The sequence below is a fragment of the Rhipicephalus sanguineus genome, chromosome 7, assembly GCF_013339695.2.
Source record: "Rhipicephalus sanguineus isolate Rsan-2018 chromosome 7, BIME_Rsan_1.4, whole genome shotgun sequence".
NCBI classification, from domain to species: Eukaryota; Metazoa; Arthropoda; class Arachnida; order Ixodida; family Ixodidae; genus Rhipicephalus; species Rhipicephalus sanguineus.
The window spans coordinates 161798864-161819098 of NC_051182.1; the positions used below are offsets into that span (position 1 = coordinate 161798864).

At 48.1% G+C, this 20235-nt stretch overlaps 1 protein-coding gene across 1 annotated transcript in view; it reads right to left on the minus strand.

Annotated features, from left to right (window-relative positions):
- The window catches only part of LOC119399228 (uncharacterized), a 249351-nt gene extending 240388 nt beyond the window's left edge, over window positions 1-8963 (minus strand). The window contains 1 exon segment of the mRNA XM_049417583.1: window positions 8729-8963. Coding sequence (XP_049273540.1) covers window positions 8729-8916 — 188 coding nt within the window. The 5' untranslated portion in view covers window positions 8917-8963.
- Between the last annotated feature and the right edge of the window lie 11272 nt (window positions 8964-20235).

A 20235-nucleotide genomic window follows, 5' to 3' on the forward strand; every position in this document is an offset into this window, starting at 1 on the left:
CGGCGCCGCCGGTTTGGCACGTTGCCAGCGCCGCCGGCGAGCAGCGCGCGACAGCCTCCAAGATCTGCGTGTATCGGAGGCCGGAGTGTGCCTTTTGCTTTCTCTTGAAGATTACAGATGGCGCTGGCCACGTTTTTTTTTTCTTGGTGCGGAGGCAGGCCGGCAGGCGGAGACGCCGGAGAGGGAGAGGCACGGCCCGCGGGAGCTTCTTTCTTCTATGCGTGCCGTCGGACAGAGTGGTTGTGGTTGCTGTGCTCGAGCCCGCGTTCTTGCTTTGTTGTGATAGTGCCTTTTTTGCCGAGTGGCAGCAAGCTATGTCTCGCAAGCGGAAAGCCCTCTCCTTTAAGGAGAAACTGGACATTCTTCGAAAGGTCGATGAGGATCCCAAAAGAAAACGCACGGAGTTGGCTAAGGAGCTAGGCCTCGCAACGTCGACATTAAGCACAATTGTTGGACAGCGGGACTCAATAATGAAGAATGTGCTTTCATTTAACGTCAACGCGAGGCAAGCGAAGACAGCCCAACACGTGAAGCTTGAAGAAGCTCTTCTGACCTGGTTTAAGGAGGTTACTGCAGCTGGTGTGAACATCGATGGCAAAGTGTTGCGTGAGAAAGCCGACGAGATCGCACTTGCTCTGCGCATCGACGGATTTCAGGCCTCAGGTGGGTGGCTGCACCGTTTCAAGACGAGACACGGTCTCGTTTACAAAAGCGTCTGTGGGGAAGCGAAGAAGGCTGACGAGACCGTTGTTAGCGACTGGCTCGCGAAGCTGCAGTCACTCATCTCTGGGTATGAGCCTCGTGATGTTTTTAACGCAGACGAGGCTGGCCTGTTTTTTAACCTTCAGCCTGAGAAGAGCCTTTGCTTAAAAGGCGAAGCGTGCCAAGGAGGCAAGAAAAGCAAAGAGCGAATAACGGTGCTTTTGTGCTGTAACGCCGACGGGTCGGAGAAACTTAAGCTGACGGTAATTGGCAAATCCCAAAAGCCTCGGTGTTTCAAGCGCGAGAGCCATTTGCCGTGCGTCTATCGCGCAAACAAAAAGGCGTGGATGACGGCGGCCCTGTTCGAAGAATTTCTGTCGCTCCTTGACAGAAGGATGGCCTGCAAGAATCGGAAGATTGTTTTGATTCTTGACCAGTGCGCCGCCCACCCGAGGCAAGTAACGCTCCAAAACGTCAAACTGATCTTTTTGCCCGCGAACACGACGACGCACCTGCAACCGCTTGACGCTGGAATAATAAAAAACCTCAAGCATCATTTCAAGGGCCTTCTTGTGCGCCGCCTACTTGCCAATATTGACAGAAAACACGAAGGCGACCTGCGAATAAGCCTCCTGGACGCCATCCATTTTATCGCTATGGCTTGGGATCGAGTAACGCCGACTACCATAGCAAACTGCTTTGCGAAATGCGGCTTCTTCAGGAGTTCCGAAGAGGTGCCCTCAGAGCAGGAAGAGCCAATTGAGGGTTGGGAACTGCTTGATGCTGGGTGTACAGCTGAAGACTTCTGCACGGCGGATGACAACCTCGCCACTTGTGGTGCGCGCACGGTGGAGGATATTGTTGAGGAGGCCACATGCGAGGTTGCCGATTCCAGCGATGATGGCGACAACATAGACGAGGGCGATGGTGAAGGACCACCACCGGCGGCTGAAACGCTGCACGCGCTCGACGTCCTGAGGCGTGCTATGGCCGCTGATGAAATCAGCGACGACACGTGCACGCGTTTTTACGGATTTCAAAGAAGTCTGCTGAGTGACTTCGCGAAAAAAAAGAAGCAGAAAGACATTAGAGATTTTTTCTGCAAGAAATAAATGTTTTTTTTATGTGTTCCTAAAAATGAGTTTGCCTCTGACTGTTAATATAGCTAGTTTTACATGTGTTTCGGTGATACGAATTTCGGCTAATACGAATATTTTTCGTGACCCCGCGGGATTCGTATCATCGAGATTCTACTTAACAAGGAGGCAACTTCTTTTGCAAGTTACCGAACTTTATTTCGCACGAAAGTAGTCCGAAAACTTGTCTTGCTTCTTGCGCGCTATCAAGTTCATCAACTCATCCTAAATATCATTGAAGCTTTCCAGATAAGCATATTCAGCACATTCGGCCATAACAGCGGTGATTGACGCTGAATGAAGATGCAAGCTCTGAAGCGCGGTAAAAGGTTGTTTAGTGGTGGCATTGGCATCTTCATAACTGCACGGGTCCACTTCCGCAACACGGGCACAGTCAGCCTTGATCTCGGCATCGATGCAGTCAGAAACAGCGACGTCGTCGTCAGTACCGATGAAGTCGCTTGCTGTACTCCTGTCCAATAGCACACCCGGAAATGCTAAGTCGCAAAGTTCACTGAGGCACCGTACGCCAATGTCAGCGTTCATGACGCACCCAAAGTGCGAGCACCAAAGCCCGCAAGGAAACAGTTCATGACTGTGCTTTGTTTGACGTCGTTCCAAGCACCAGACATCATTTTATCACTACGAGCGGGTCAATGTTTAGTTCGACTCCCGAATGAGGATTTGCCAGGAATGAAGCGAGAAGTACACGAGTCCTCAAGCCACAAGAGACGACGCTGCCCATAAACAACGAAGGAAAGGTCCCCACCACCGTCGACATCTTGGCGATGGCGATGGCGCTTGTGGCTTTGTAGCAAGCAGCCGCTGCTTCAGCGCAAAAAGCAAGAAAAAAGCATAGCCTCCAAGATGTGCATTTTATAACCAAAAACGCCAAAACTACGTCACGACGTTGCGGATCTCGAAGGCCATGCTTTTCGGGCCTGCATGCTATCGTGCGCGAAGAAACAGGGAAGGGAATGCGAACATTGCGACGAGGTTGCCGAGTATCCCCGCATTCACCTTATTTTGGTGCCTTCGGCAATGTGCCCCTTTGAAAAACACTGGGCCCGCGCGTTACAACCTACAGATCGCGCATCAAACAAGCCGGTGCACTCACAAGCGCTGCGCAACCAACCAGATCAACATAGTGCAATGAGACCCCCTTTTCGTCACCTGCGCGCAAAGAGTAATCGGAACTTGTCAGAACGCAGCCGAAAATGATCAACATTTGTTAGGAAAAATGCACTCCCTGGAGATCGGCGCGCGCACTGTTTGATATATCGGATGTTTCGATGTGCGGGAGTTCTATATACATGCGCACAAGCCCTATACTTTTGCATGGGAAATTCAAGGGGATTTTTCAACTGTTCGATATAGCCAATATTTCAATATATCCGAGTTTGATATATCCGGGATCGACTGTATCGAACTATTTCGCGATCCCCTTTGAGTTTGATATATCCGGGACCGACTGTACAACTTGAAACGAATCACTGCATGCTCTCATTTGGCGGCACACTGCAGAAATTGCGAGGACAGCCCGTGTCGTCCCCTGTTCGACCAAGCTAGTTTTGTACAGACACAAGGATACCCTATCTAGAGAAATCGTGGAAGCGTTCTACATAAAAAAGAATGAAGGCAAGTGTCTAAGCTGGCTGTCTATCGCCCTCTATGACAGCGAGATAGCACTTCTATACTTCGGGTGAGCAGAAGGAATGACATGTGGGAACCTTTCTCATCTTTTTCATATATAATTTTTGCAAGTATGTATGTCACGGTTACTGTGCATAGGCACACAGGTGTGGCCTTCCCTATATAAATGTTTCTTGAATAAAAAGTTTCTGTTGCTAGTCAGCGCTATGTCCCATCGTGTGTGTGCCTTTGCTTTTTCCTCGTTCTTGTCACGCTGTAACATAATGAAGGCCGACATGGCAGCTTTGACCTCAAATGGGGTTAGACAGGAACAAAGAAAGATCACTTCCAGTTTCCAGTTGGCATTGTCCCCCACCTTCACACTTAGCCAGATGATGTCCTCACTTCCTTGTTTGCACAGGTCCAAAAAAGCGGGAATAAACAATCTTTGTTAAAATACTAGGTCGGGGAAGGACCTTCATCCAAGAATCTCCAAGTGTATGTCAAGGGTTACTCCTCCTCCCCCCCAACACAATGGGAGACTCTCCATGTCCTACGCGAATGCAGGTGACAGTTGAAATGGCTAGAGTTTTGTGACGGCACACTGTTTGTCCAGGAACACGATAGTGGGGGAACTAGCCCTTAAAGGGGAACTCCGGGAATTTTTCGATATTCACCGATTTCAATTAAAGTTTCAACATACAGTGGAACTTCGATTATACGACTTTCAGGGGACCGCGCAAAATCGTCGTATAATCCGGGCGTCGTATAATCGAAAAACCGAGAATATAGGCAGTGACGGTCATTTTTGCCCCACAACAGCGGGCACATAATGCCTAAGAAAGTCCGCGGCACAAACGTACGCTGCTCCGAGGAACGTAGATTAAATTAATTGAAAAAATGACAACCACGCATTTTATCGGAGGTGTGAACGAACCTTTATTTCTCACCTTTTAAAAAAATCTGTGATTTTCTTCTGAGAGTTTGCCCAGCCACGACGCATCAGCTTTCTTTCGATAGCTGCAACATCTGGCAGCAAGACGCCGATCTCATCGCGTGCGCAAGCAAACCGCCGAATGTGGTCGACGTAGCACAACACGTCCGCGTAAGTCGGAACGGACACGCTAGCCTCTGCAGCGTCGTCCATCTCTTCCTCGTCGGAAGTTCCCGCAGTGTCGGGACGCACAGTTTCGATAATGTCATCCAGCGACACTTCACTGCACACTGCAACGTCGTCGTCGGCACCAACATAGTCCGCGAAAGATCCAGGCAGCTCCAGGCTGCCGAACTCTGGTTCATCGTCAACAGGCAGTGCAGCTTCACTGGTAGAACAAGCACCACTTCTATTAAAGCCGCAGTGCCTGAAGGAGTTGGCGATAGTTTCTGGCGTGACTGCGTCCCATGCACTAGCAATGTAGTGCATTGCGTCAAGCACAGAAAGCTTCTTATCCAACTGCTTGCGTTCCATGCCCGCCAGCCGACGCTGCACCAGAAACTTCCGATATTTCTGTTTCATGCACTTGATGACGCCAGCGTCAAGTGGCTGCAGCTGGCTAGTGCAATTGGGGGGCAGAAATACAACTTTCACATTTCTCAAATGCGACATATCTGATGGATGGCATGGCGCATTGTCAAGCAGAAGAAGAATCTTTCTGTTCTTAGCCCCCATTTTGAAGTCCAGCTGCTGCAGATATGTAGAAAACATAGCAGCCGTCATCCAGGCTTTCCGGTTGAACGTGTACTGGCACGGCAGCCTTTTCAAATTCTTGAAGCATCGCGGCTTCTCAAACTTGCCGATCACGAGGGCAGGAAGCTTTTCAGAGCCGTCTTCATTAGCGCAAAGCAATACGGTAAGACGCTCTTTGCTTCGCTTACCCCCGTGACAGCTCTCTCCTTTGAATGCCAATGTCTGTTCTGGCTGCATATTATAAAATAATCCAGTTTCGTCTGCGTTGAACACGTCGGACGGTTTGTATTCCCGTATCAATTCCGGCAGCAATGCAGTCCACTTTTCTACAGTGTCGGAGCTGACTGACGCGCTCTCTCCACAGCAGCGGCTGTACACAACTCCACTGCGTTTTTTAAAGCGATCCAACCAGCCATTGGAGGCTTTAAAGTCGTCAATGCCGCAGCGCAATGCAACTGTCTCAGCCTTCTCCTTCAAAATTGCGCCATCCACGGCGATTCCTGAACTGCGGGCCTGACGCAACCACTCAACGAGGGCCTTCTCCATGGCAGCATATTTGCCATCTTTCGCGGCCTTCCTGTTCAGGCCGAACTTTGCCGCATTTAGTAGGATGCTGTCCTTCTTCGCGAGGATCGTTTTCAGCGACGACTCGGGAATGTTCAGGTCGCGGGCAATGCTGGCCTTTGTTGCTCCGTTCCGCTTCTCTGCCTCCTCGATTATGCGAAGCTTTTCTCCGAGCGTCAGCGGTTTTCGGTTCCGCGACATTGCGAGACGCAGCACTCGCAACCAAAAGTTCGAAAGCTTCCTCGCACACCAATGACCGAACACAGAAAATTTTGCACGTGGACACAGCAGCTGCGGCGCAGCACAACCAACCGATGAGGCAAACACGTGAAGGAATGGCTGAATGGCAGCACGGCAGTAGGCCTATTCGATTTGCAAGCTTCGACCAATCGCGAGCGGCTAAAACGCCCCAGCCCTCTGGTAGCTAGACAGCGGCGAGTTCCGGTTCCCGCGGCTGTCGCAAACATTGGCTCAACAATCGCCGTTCAACACGTCCGGTATAACGACACGAAATGTAGTGAAAGTTATCGTATACTAGAAAGCGAGCTCGAGATTATCTGCCATGTTATCTGCTCACAACGGTCACTGCGGTCACAACGGTCACGGTCACTACAAAACCACCCAAAAGGAGAGAAAAAAAAAAAAAGGCGACAACGGAAGTGCGCAGTGCAATGCGACAAAACGAATGCGCTCCGGCTGGCTCCGGCCAACGTTGGCTCTGGCTAGCTATGGCCGACCGCGTGTCGAAAAATTGAAGAGGCCCTGTGGTGGCAGCGCGGATACGAACTCGGTTCCTCGGTTTCCCGACTTTTTTCGCCCGGCCGCAGTGTGTTTGCGTGCCAGCCCGCGTCATCGTAGGTCTTTTTTTTTCTCGGACAGTCCAGCAAAGCGTCGTACGAGGCGGGGCCGGCGTAAAATTGCGTCGTACAATTGAGGTTTTTAATACATTATTTCTATGGGGGTTTTGCCGGGACCAAGCCAATTCGTCGTAAAACGCGGGTCGTCGCAGGACCGGGGGACGTATAATCGAAGTTCCACTGTATGTTCTCATCGGTACCCTGATGATATGTGGCAAATTATACAACCGTAAGTCATTTAGTTTTTTAGAAAATGAATTTTAAAATTGGTAGCCAATTCTGGAATCACGCCTGTTAACGCGGGCCACCCTGTGTATGTGACGTAATGTGCTTACTCTTTTCCGACCCCGCCTAGCCCAGCAGACGGTTGTAGCACGCACTTTCTTCTAAGAGGCGGCGACGACGCGAGCAAAGTTCGGCTTTGTTAGCTGCATAGCGTCTTAGTCGTCATTGACATCGGGTCTTACAGTAAGCACGCACAATATTGAGCAACGAGGAGATTGATGCGGGGCACGTGAGCTACTTCACACGCCGGTGGGTAGAAATCAAAAGGCGATGCCCCTACACTCATATAGTAACTGCAATCATCGCTGTACTCGTCACTGGTAAGTTGAGACGGGCTGGCACGGCTTGATTCCGCGTCGGATGACATCGCTAGCTTGCTTTTCGCGTGATAGAAGAAATCGATTTTTTTTCTCTTTGCCTTGATTCAAATTTTGTCACTTCCCTGTAACGTGTAGTTCCGGTCTGACGTAAGAGAGAGGATACATTTCCTGCGTGCCGAGCGCCATCAGTTTCGATATTGTCCTTAAAATTTGATAACGAACATCTCCAATTACATGCAACTTTTGTAATTTCTAAAAAATCTATACGCTATAAAATGGCTGCACTACAACTTTCTAACGTAAACGACTTCCTCCGAGTTTATTAAAAACGTACTGAGTTTTGTTAATTAGCTGTATCAATGTAATTTTAGCTACGGAGAAGTATTTACGCCTCAACATAGAGTTCATGAACGAAAAAGACAGGTGCCCGCTATAAAAAATATGTATTGACTAACAAAAAACACTTATATAATGCAGAAAATATGGGTTCAGCTCCAAATTGAGGCATCCGTCTTCATATCCTCTTCTCTCTTTTCTTATACATTTCAAGGTACATGTAATCCACTGCACATAACATACATACACAAATACAGGAGGACGTCACAGAGTCGTGAGACGCCCTATAAAACCATACACACCAGTGAGCAACATTTTGTAGAAAAATGAGTTATACAACATGTTCAGGTAAGTAGGACATAATATGCGCTCACATACAAAAGCAGTTACCATGAATATTGTAAAGTATTCACGAGTTTAACAAGTGTGAGCACAAGGCCTGTTAAGCATTTTGAAGGATGCCTTTTTGCACCTGAGCACAAAGAATTCCAGAAACATAAGTCTGCAGCAATCTTGCTGTAATTAGTCCTGGATTTAGCAAATAGAAGTTTATTTAATTTCACAAAGCAAGTCGATGATACGTGAGGAAACTGATTATTGTGTAGCAGAGGAATTATTTAACCCTTTCAGACACCACCTATGAAGAACTTTCGGTAAATGCGTCAAATCGATACGTTATTTCAAGGCACTCGATATTCTATCTACTGCAGCAAAAAAGTGATAATGCATTAATTTATGTGTGTTGTGGTAATTAATTCTAATTCAACTGTAATTAAATATTTATTTATTGTGAAGTCATTCATGCTCCATTTTACATTAATAGAATGAAATCTTACGTCAGAAATATAGTGCAAATTCGTTTTCGGCTATGCCCATTTGGAGCAAAGAAAAATGATACTTTTGACGTGGCTCGCGGGAAGGGGCACGTCGAACGACTCGTCGAACAGCGTAGTGCCTTCAGCAAACTGACCATATACAACAGTACACTGCAAAATGAAGTTAAATGAACACAAACTTATTAGGTAGGAGGCTCATTTCATCCAAAGCTCAATGTATCTTGCTCTCTCTTAGCCCCTAGTCGTTACAAATGGCAAGAACAAGTAGCGTACACAATTGTGTACATAGCATGTCAAAGGGTTAAAATCTCAGTTTAGTTTAGCAATTATGCTCTCCTTGGCTTCACCACCAACGCCAGTGAAGAACACTCACCCCTCATTGCTGTCGCCTTGCTCCTCGTCAAGAATGAGGAAGTCCATGTCGCCAGAGGTGTTGAGGCCCTTCACCTCCATTTCTTCCTCTTCCGCTGTCTGGTGCAGCAGCTGGTCAACAGAACCCGCTGGCAATGACTCTTGGTCGGGCACAACCAGCTGCTCAACTTCAGCACCACTGGGGTCCATGCTGGATGGTTATGCCGTTGCACCCACGCTCAGATGGCCGCTGTCATCTGCTCAAAAATATTAAACAAAAAATTATTTTAAAGAAATGCTTCAACAATGCTTTTATTTATGGGTCATTCTGCGCAAACTCTCCCAATCGGGGGGGGCTTGACAAAAATCCATTTCTCTAAAAAAAATCTGAGAAAATTACACTCATAGTTCTACAGTATTTTCCCAAAATAATTTCAGCGTCAAAAATTTTTTGGCCACGTGAGCGCCTTGAACCTCACGAAATGTTGGAAAACCACATACGAAAAAAAAATTTGCTATAAGTCAATCGTTCCCGGCATTCTTTCAATGCTTGCTTTTTTGCATTTTTTGAGCATCATGATTTTATTATAGGACAGTTCCTTATAGTAGCTTTATATTTTTTACTCCTTAGTGCGTAGGTAAATTGTCGTGTTTTCTGGAATTTTTTTTTACAGAAGACAATCGTGGATCACATGCAGAAATTATTTTATAGAACTCTCCATAAAGCGTACTATCTCCCTCAATTTTTTGTTTTGACTGTGTACGGCGCACAGGCTGTAAAATAAAATCCTGAACATGGCAAAAACGCTACATTGGCCTATGTTGAGACGTCTGTAGCAGCCTAAGGTGGTCTAAGAAAAAATAAGCGGAAAAGCGCATACGATTGAGAATCATAACAACTTTGCCCAGAGAAAGTTTAATCAAAGTAGTTTTTGTTTTAGTCGAGAAAAAATTTTTTTGAAGTTTAGTCCCACCATTGCATTGTTTTCTATGGGGGCAATACAATCTAACTGAATTCGCAGCCTAAAACAAAGAGATAGTGTATTCACAGCAATTGTTTTCAGTTCCTTTTGTTAGTACTTTATATTGTTTATTACATATCAAGGTGATAATAAACAGAGGTAAAAATATAAAAATGTCATTGGCTTAGATGCCCAGATAGGCCGAGAAATACCCACAGTGAATGGACATTGTACGGCTTCACCAACTTGGCAATCCTGAAATCCGAATCCAGCTTCATGCTTTTTGCAAACCCGTCAAAGACCCTGCTGAGGAACACAACTTTTCCTTGAAAAAATTCATTTTTCTTGAAAGTTCACTTTCAGCTCAGCTTGGCTGAAGAGCACCAGGACCAGAGAAAGCTGACTAATGCTGCTCTTCAGTCTTTGAAAAAATTATAATGTCATCCTGCAAACGTTACAAAATATCTTTAGGTACTGTTTCAGTATATAATTCGTTATCTTTTGGAACCAGGCTGGAGAGTTCTTCCGTCCAAATGGCAGGCGATTATATTCAAACAGGTCAAATGGTAACAAAAGCAGTGTACTTTGTGTTCTCATGCAGCAGTATTTGCCAGAAACCCTCGCAAAGGTGGATATGAGAAAACCAGTGACATCCACCTGTTTCGTCAATAATGGTATCTTGGGCAGCAGAAATGGTATCACCTCTGTTTGATGGTTGAGTGCCCTATAATCAGCACAAAGACTGAATGTTCTATCTCCTTTTGGAGTGATAGTGATGGCCGAAGCAAATGGCGATATAGAGGGTCGGATTATATAAGCATCTAACATTGCCTGCAACGCTTTCTTAAGCCATAACTTTTTTTTCTCTGGAAATTATGTATGGAGCTCTTCGCACCACGGTTTTATAAATGATCTCAAATGGCACTTGATGAGACCATCTCTGACGGGAGGTTTTCCCCGCAGAAGAGCTCAGGGTAAATAGCTCTGATGCCTTCTTTGAAGCGAATGACTCGTAATAGGCGAGATGTCAAAGCATAGGTCTTCATTTTTTTTAATCATCTTCAACTATTACTTTGTAGTCCCAGTAAAGATCAATCTTGAGCTTCTTCATGTCAGGGCAAGGTAGGACAAAGTCGTACGTCACATCTTGCATTGCCAACAAAGTCCTGGTGACAGAATGACCTTAGAATTCAATGACTACGAATGCCCACTCGTTATGCGAGCTCACCAAGCCATTGTATCCTTGAGCACAAATGGCTTTACCAGCGTGCAAACGATTGATGTCCAGTCGATCCCTGTTATTGATAGACACAGAAGCTCCACTATCCACCAATGTGCTAATTTCAACAACATCCTTTTTTACAGGAATGTGGAGCAAGCTATACAATAGTAAATATACTGTCTCACGGCTGCTGCTGTAACGATCATTCTCGCTAGTTCTAGGTGGAAGTGGTGGAGTTCTAAGTCATGTGCAATGCTACAGGGGTGTTCCATGATGCCCTTGTTAGCAACGACACATTGGTATTGTAGCAAAGCCTTGGAACTGAGTAATGGGTTGCGCTCTCCAGCGCCTTCTAGTGGGTCATCCTCTTCGACTCCTCCTGAAAGAACACCGTCCGAGCTGAGAGTCCGTGCTTTGACTTGATTGTTGCCATTGCGTATTGTCGCTGAGTGCCGTCAAATAAACCCCTTAACAGTATCAACTGTCCATGCAGCTAGTTGCCTCCTGAATTGAATGTATAGATTACCTACTCTCGTTATTATTGCTCACGTCATGGCTATTGACTAGCGATTTTCTGCTCCAAGCTGGGCTTCCTTGTTCCCTTTCTACCCTGGGTAGCAAATTTCTCAGGCATTATAGAAGCTCTTTTAGGACCCTTGGAGCTGCAAACGCAACATTCTCTCCAGAAAGTCCCTGCATCACAAGGGTTAGGACTGTCTGTGAGGGGAGGTTAAGCTTTGCTACATGTATCAGACAAAGTTTCTCCAGGTAATACTCAAGGGGAGGTCTCGATTTGTATTGATAACGTAGTGCCGCATACTATCTTTGCGTAGCACTGACCTCGAATGCAGCAAGAAATGTTGCTTTCCATTGCTTCCTGTGGCGACACACTGCGCACAACCCGGCGCAGCCTCCGCTTCGTCACTACCTAGCCCGGCGTGACACGGCTGCATGCTGCACTACGCCTCCAATAAGGGACAGCGCCACCGCAGCGTCACCGGAGGCTTACGTCACCGGTGGTGGCTATAAACCGAAGCTGCCAAGCTCGGAAGTTATCATTCCTTCACTAATCGTTCGAGCACAGCGTCGGTATGCTTGTCCCGCTGCTGCTACTACACTAATAGACAGTCGTTAAGTTTTATGTTGGAATGCGTCCTTCCATCGACATGGCATCCCACATCTGGTGACCCGGAAACTGAACAAACCGCATCGCCATGGCCGACCCAGAAGCCCTCACCACTCTTCGCTAGCAAGTGCAACAACTTCAAGAACTGCAGACCCAGCAACAGCAGCATTCTCGCAATGCCTCCACAACCAAGGCCGTGCCTGCCGGCTCCGCTGAGGACGTCAGAGCTCCTACAGAAGGCATCCCGCACGCTGCCTCATATGACACCCAGCGTGTCGCTGTCAAGCTTCCACCGTTTAGGGTGGACTCACACAAGGTCTGGTTCACACAGGTCGAGGCCCAGTTCTCCCTGGAATGCATCACGCAAGACTGGACCCGCTACAATTACGTCGTCGCCCACCTGGACGCACGTTATCACAACGAGGTCCGGCATATCCTTGCTAACCCACCAACGTCCAACCTCTATGAACACCTGAAGACTGCACTTATCCGCTGCCTGTCGCTCTCAGAAGAACAGAAGATACGACAACTTCAGTCCGCAGAGGTTGCCGAGCGCAAACCTTCGCAGCTCCTGTGCCACACGCTTGCGCTCGTGGACAACATGCAAGTCCAGGATTCTTTCCTGCGAGCACTTTGGCTCCAACGACTCCCGCCACACGTCCAGGCAATTCTGCAGGCTCAGGTCAGGCTACCTCTAGACAAACTTGCAGAGATTGCTGATTGCGTCATCGAGGCCTCCTTGCCGCAGCTGTCGCCCACCATCCAGGCTGTCGCCGCACCGCTGAACACCACAGAGCTTGCGCGCCGTATCGACGACATCGACTGACAGCTCACCTCCATTCAACAACACCTGGGTGAACATCCTCCGATGCAACAGCGCCGCCACTTGCAAAGCCGGGACGGTAACACCACTTCGTCGCAGCAACCTGATAACAACGGCCCATGTTGCTACCACCGATGCTTCGGGGACAGAGCCCAGCAATGTCGACCACCCTGTCCCGTGGGACATGCGGAAAACACCAACGGCAGCTCGTAGAGACGGCTGCAAGCTGCCTACCTGGAGGCCGTCGCATGTTCGTCACCGATCAAATCACGAAGCAGCGGTTCCTTGTCGACAGCGGTTCCGACATTTGCTGCTACCCGCGATTCCATCTTCAAGCTCCTCGTCCGCCTACGTCTTTTAGCTCAGTACGGCAAACCACTCCACAATCAAGACGTACGGCTCGCTCCGCCTCCACATCCAGCTCAGAAACTTACGCCATGACCTTCACTGGAACTCTGTCATCACCAACGTCGCCGAGCCAATCATCGGCTCAGACTTTCTGGCCCACTACAACCTCCTTCCGGACTGCCGCAACGACCTCATCGACGCGACAACGGGACACTCCACACCAGACCAGCGAACGGCCGCCCAACAGCCAAGCATCAAGGTACCCAGTGCTGACAATCATTCGCCGTACCATGCCATCCCCGCCGAATTTCCCAGATTGACGCGCCCCAGCGGACTGCCACACAAAGTGCAGCACACTACCGTGCACTACATCCAAACCACTTCAGGCCCTCCGGTTTTCTGCCGCACCCGTCGCCTTGCCCCGGATAGCATGCGCATAGCCAAAGCAGAGTTTGAGGCCGTGCTCCGTGAAGGAATCACCCGCCGTGTGTACAGTCCATGGGCCTCGCCACTCCACCTTGTACTGAAGAAGACCGAAGGGTGGTGGCCCTGTGGGGACTACCGTGCCCTCAACGCGCGCACCGTCCCAGACAGGTACCCCGTCCACCACATACAGGACTTCGCCCATCGCATTCATGGCTGCCACGTGTTCTCCGTGCTAGACTTGGTGAAGGCCTACACATAGATACCCGTCAATCCGGATGACGTCCCGAAAACGGCAATCATCACTCACTTTGGCTTGTTCGAGTTTCCCTTCATGAGCTTCGGCCTGAGGAACACTGGACAAACCTTTCAGCGCTTCATCGACTAAGTCGTCCACGGCCTCGACTGCTGCTTCGTTTACCTTGACGACATACTGGCATTTTCCCGCGACGCTGAAGAGCACCACAGGCACCTTTGTCTGCTGTTCCAACGCCTCGATGACCACGGCCTACTCGTCAATATCAAAAAAGCACGCTAGGCGCTGCCGTCATCCGCTCCCTCGACCACAAAGTTTTGTCTGAGGGAACTCAGCCCTTGCCTCAGCGCATCTTGGACCTGCAAAATTACCCTCAACCCACCACCGCTAACGACGTTCACCGTTTCCTCAGCATGCTGAATGTTTACAAGAGTTTCTTGCCGCACGCAGCTGACTACCAGGCTCCCCTCCATGATGCTTTGGCTGGCCTACGAGGAAACCAACCCGTCACGTGGACACCGATGTCAGCAAAAACTTTCGAAGAATGCAAAGCCGCCCTCTGCACCGCCACGCTTCTCATTCATCCCGTGCCAGACGCTCGTCTGGCATGGGATGGGTGAGCTTTACGGATGGGACTCCTCACAGACGCATCTTGCTTCGCCATCAGCACCGCCCTCATGCAACGCATGGACAACACCTGGCACCCCTTGGTGGTTCTTCTCCAAGAAACTCGCAACTCGGAAAACAACCCCTTCAACCGCCAGTTCCACTGACGAAACCACGACCACCGCCCCGACAAGCTTGCCAGCCTACAACAGAAAACTTCTGGCGATATACAAAGCAGTGCAACACTTTCGCCATATTCTCGAAGCACAGAACTGCACCATCTATACCGACCACAAGCCTATTACTTACGCCTTCTCTCAACATCGCAACAAACTCCCGCCTGTACAGCAGAATCAACTCTCGTTCATTGCACAGTTCACCACCGACATCCAACATGTCAGCAGCAAAGACAACGTGGTCGCCAACGCACTCTCACGTGTAGCAGCCATCAGCTCTGTGCAGATAACAGCAGACGTCCTCGCCAAGGCCCAGACTGCGGACGCCGAACTGCAGGAACTTCTCAAAGGCAGGTCCTCACTACAGCTGCAACAAGTCCCCATCACAGAGTCGACAACCACAAGCTGTTGCGACATGTCGACAGGACGAAGCAGGCCCTATGTGACCCTGTCCCATCACCGTGGTCTTTTCAACCAGCTCCACAACCTCAGCCATCCCGGCATACGCGCCTCTACACGCCTTGTGGCTGACCGCTATGTCTGGCCCTCCATGCAGTAGGATTGTCGCCACTTGGGCGCGCTCCTGCATTCAATGCCAACGCGCTAAAGTCACCAGGCACGTCACGTCACCACTCGGAACATTCCCTCAGCCCTCTGGTCGGTTTGAGCACGTCCACCTCAAACATCAAAGGACCCTTTCCCCCGGCTGGACCCTATCGCTACTGCTTCACTGGCATTGACCGGTACACTCGATGGCCCGAGGCATAGCCCCTCGAGGGAATCACCGCAGAAGACGTCGCCTCGGCCCTCTTCACCGGCTGGATTGCTCATTTCGGCGCCCCCCCGCCGTGTAACCACTGACCAAGGACGACAGTTCGAGCCGCACCTTTTCAGGCTCCTCGGGCTGACCACCGGTTTTGAACGCTTGAGGACCACCAGTTACCACTCCTGCGCCAATCGAATGATCGAGCGTTTCCACCGACAGTTCAAAGCAGCCATTATGTGCCACCCGGACTCAACCTGGCTCGAGGCCATCCCAGCCGTCATCCTTGGTCTTCGCGCCACCTTCAAGCCGGACATCCACGCTACACCAGCAGAGCTCATCCACGGGGATCCACTCTGTTTCCGAGGTGAATTTCTCGCTGCAGTGCCATCCAGCACTACGACGTCAGTGCCCACCGACTTTGTCGCCCGGCTCCGACGCATCATCGCCGCCTCACGCCCGTCACCTGCAGCCCACTACTGTAAGCCTACACCTTTCGTGTTCAAGGAGCTAGCATCATGCACGTACACTTTCCTCCGCGACAACACCATCTGCATGCCTTTCCAGCCACCCTACAGTGGACCCTACCTGGTCGTACATCGCGGCGACAAAAACTTCACTCTGCGCCTGAACGGGAACGGCGTCCGCGTCTCGATTGACCGGCTCAAGCTCGCATACATCGCTGCGAACGAACCGGGCAGTGCCACTCCATCCACAGGCATCTATCCACAGCTGTCGACGTTGCAGCCCGCTCCTGTCACGACAGGCTCTGGATGTCTGGTATGCCTCCCAGATTTCTACAGACACCGAGGGCTCTGCACTCCACGGGGTGTGACGTGGCGACACACCGTGCACAACCCGGCGCAGCCTCCGCCTCGTCACTAGCTAGCCCGGTGTGACACGGCTGCATGCTGCACCACGCCCCTGATAAGGAACAGCGACACCGCAGCGTCACCGGAGGCCTACGTCACCGACGGTGGCTATAAACCCAAGCTGCCAAGCTCGGAAGTTATCATTCCTTCGCTAACCTTTCAAGCACAGCATCGGTATGCTCACCCCGCTGCTGCTACTACTTTAATAAACAGTCGTTATGTTTTATGTTGATGTGCGTCCTTCCATCGACACGTAATCCCACATTCCCAACACAATGGTGTCTTGTCAGGAAGCTGCAAGTCGTACCATTTTTTTGCAGAGGCATTGAGATATTGATGCATGTCCTGAACTTCTGTCGTCAGAAAGCCAGTTATTTTTTTCCAATGCATGTATTCAGAGAAAATCAGCCATTGTTGAGGGCTCTGAAAGCGTTCTTCAAAAATATACGGCTCCTTAAGCTCTTGCATTACCTGAGCTCTGTTCACTGTATCAAAGATCATTTGCATTAACTGGCTGTGCTGCGTCACTTGTCATTGCTTCTCTTCGATAATTTCCATAAGCTGGCTAACCTCTGTGGTAATCGCTTGCGGGAGTCATGGACATCACATAGGTTGAACTGTCAGTTCTTCTAGTGTATGCATTCACAGATTCCATCCACATTCACAGATTCCATCTGAAGCTCCTCGTGGCCCACAGCAGCTTCCTTTGTCATTGTATCAGTCAGGCCTACTGAACTAACATGACAGGGAAGGTCAGTTGCTGGCTCACCTTGAACTTCGAACGTCGTGAGGATATTCTGCAATGAGGCCTGGTCGATGAAGAACTTGATCTACATGTTCGCCTTCGGCTGCGTTAAAAATATGCAGCGATTGGGCTTTAAAGAAATAACGCAAGAGCATAACTTAGGAAAGATGGGCATCATTTGCCATTTAATCCTACTCTGTCCTCTCAATAGGTTGGTCAGTTGGTAGTTCCTTAGCAATATGGCACAACCCACCACGGGGGATCGGCCATGAAACTGGCGGTAACTTGTTGTTGTACCCTCTGCCACATGGCTCATACCCACTCCGGGGGATTGGCCAATAATTGATCTTATTATTATTTTTTTAATGTATTTTGAATATTGAATGTTGATAACAATAAAAAAGTCACAGTTTCGGCACAAGGGCGAAGCAATGAATGCGATAGCAAGAAAAGCGGCCCGTGATGGACGCGCTGCTACGCTGCAAAAACATCTGCCCCCCTGGCAGCAACTACACGCGAGCAGACAGCGGAAGGGCAAGGTTCTCCCTGCGCAAATATTAGAAGCGAGCGAGCTGGCTGACGACTTTTACAGGGACACTAAAGAGCAAAACGATTTTTCTCGCATTAGTAAAGTAGTCTTCCACGATACCAAAAACACCACGCTTGCTGCGAGAAGACACTTAATAAGCGAGAAAACATGCAAAAAGAAAATATAGGTGGCGACGCCACCTTAGAATTCCCGCACCATTTGCCGTGACAACACATATTTTTGACGGCGCCTGCTTGGGCCTACGTAGTTCCTAACCGGTTAAATCGAAGTACATTTGTCTTCTGAGGGGGCCAGAGACGTGACATAACGAGTTTGTGGAAATTTAGTCGGGCCAGTGGCGCCAAAATACGTTAAATGCTCTTTGAAATGTTTTACGTCACGAATTACTAAGTTCGGCGCGAAATTTAAAAATTGAACTTTGAACTTGGTTTTCTCCTCTAATAATAAACCTATGGTGGTGAAATAAACTACACAAGAGTTCTCCGAGCACACTTTATCAACCTAAACCAATTCATTGTTTCTCTTTAGTGTCCATTTAAATGCGCCCGTTGCGCTCCTCGCGCCATCTCGCTGGTAATGAAGAAACGCTTATAAGCGTCTGCCGTCTCGGAGTCCTGCCAGCGGTAAAGGGTGTGTATATAACGCTTGCCGTTAGCTACCTGAAGGATATGCGTTTTGTGGTGTAGTGGTTAGCGCCACGCGCTGCGAAGCGAGAGGTGACCGGTTCGATTCCGCACTTCGGAAGCATTTTTCTGAATTATTTTTCTTTGGGACATTTATATATATATACATACTTATACATATACGGTGCACGACGGCGGCGTAAAAACCAGCAGAGACTGTCCATATAATTGCTATTGCAATAAAATAAATAAAGAAAGAAAAATATGTACGCAACAAGGAAAGAGTGCCAATAATTGTTTTTCAAACATTCAGATCAGACACTTTAATCCTATTCGGTACCTTGTTTTAGAAATAGTAGTAGAGTAGACCCTCGAAGCTGTGGCTCATACCCACGCTGGGGGATTGGCCAAGAACCGGTTAGTTTTTAAAGACAAATTTGAAACTGAAGTTCAAACTTCATTTAATTAATACAGAGGAAGTATAAATGAATTAGAATTTAGATTCTAATAATAATAATAATATAGAATAAAATTGAGGCACTAAAACCCAGAATTTGGAAAAAAAAGAAAATAGAAATAAAAATTTGGAAAAGTAGATTTTAGAACGTAAATCTTTTTGAACCTTTAAGAAACTCCTGCAATGCATCAGCAATCTTCCCGTCACTGTGGCCAAGAGAAAAAGCCCCGAAAGAAAGTACATTTTGTACATTTAATTCTAATCTAAGCAGACTGAAAACGACACCTAAGGTATTTTTGCGCAAGGTAGAGTACCTCTTACAGGAAATGAGATAGCAAGTGCTGAGTTGTCTCACATATTCCACAAAAAGAACAATTAGGCAAAGCTGCCAGGCCAGCTCTGTGTAGATAAAAGTTTAGATAGGGTGTCTGACAACGTAGTCTTGTGATTGCGACTCCTATTACTCGTGATTGACATATTTTACTATTCCACTGATGATTGAAATGCTGGAATTCTAAGAAATGACTTCATCTTCTCTTACTTTCACCTGTCCATTAGAGTATGCTTCAAAAGATTTTAACAGTTACTCCTGGACGCTAATGTTAGAAAGGCTGTTCCAAAAGCGAATGGCTCTTGTAAAGACAGGAGAACTAAAGGCTTGGTGCTTGCAATATATGTGTATGAAATCAGTGATTGTACAACTGTAATGAATTAGAAGAGTATGCAAAACTTGTGTTACACACATATTTAGCAAACGATATCATGACAAGCAATGCATTTACTGTAGCATAGTTCTTGCACTTATTTTATGCTGAATGTAAAAACTTTAAGTAAGGACACAAACTTGGGTCATAAAAAGGTGATGCTGTCAGAATATCTGCCAATGAAGAAGCAGCGCTCGAGAATATTTACAGCACCCATTTTTTAAAAAGAAGTAATGTCCAAGACATGGCATATATAATGTGGTGTCAGCTATTGCAGTCATTTCCAAGGTCTTCAGTACACAAAGGCATAGATTGGCTTTCGCTATTCAGAGGTAACCATTGCTGGATGCAGTTAAACCTTGATATAACGAACTTCAGTATAACGAAATTTTCTATATATTAATGAAAAGGCAGGAAGGTGAAGATGGAAGCTGGCGATGAGGAATTCGTAAACAAAAGGAGTGTGCTGGAGCCGACCTTTCGACAAGTGGACTTATCTTTTTCAAGGCTGCAGCACACACCCCTGTTTACGAATTTCTCATCTATATAATGAAGTACTTCACTTTTTATAATTTTACGTACATGGAACACCATGTATTCTGAACCTCAATACAACGAATTATGCTTATCCGTGAGTTCAATATAACGAAGTTTCGGTACTGCTGCAGAGGAAGACAGAGGCGATAAAACTTCTGCTGGGGCCATTGGTAAAATGGCTCAGCGATTCAGGCTGATACCTTGCTTTTATGCGATTTTAGAATACAGCTCTTTGGTTTTGTGGCCTGCGATGGTTATTAATGATGTGCATTCATCGAGACGAGTGGAAAACAAGTGGCTCAGTTCAGTGAACATGATAGTATTGGTGGTGCACTA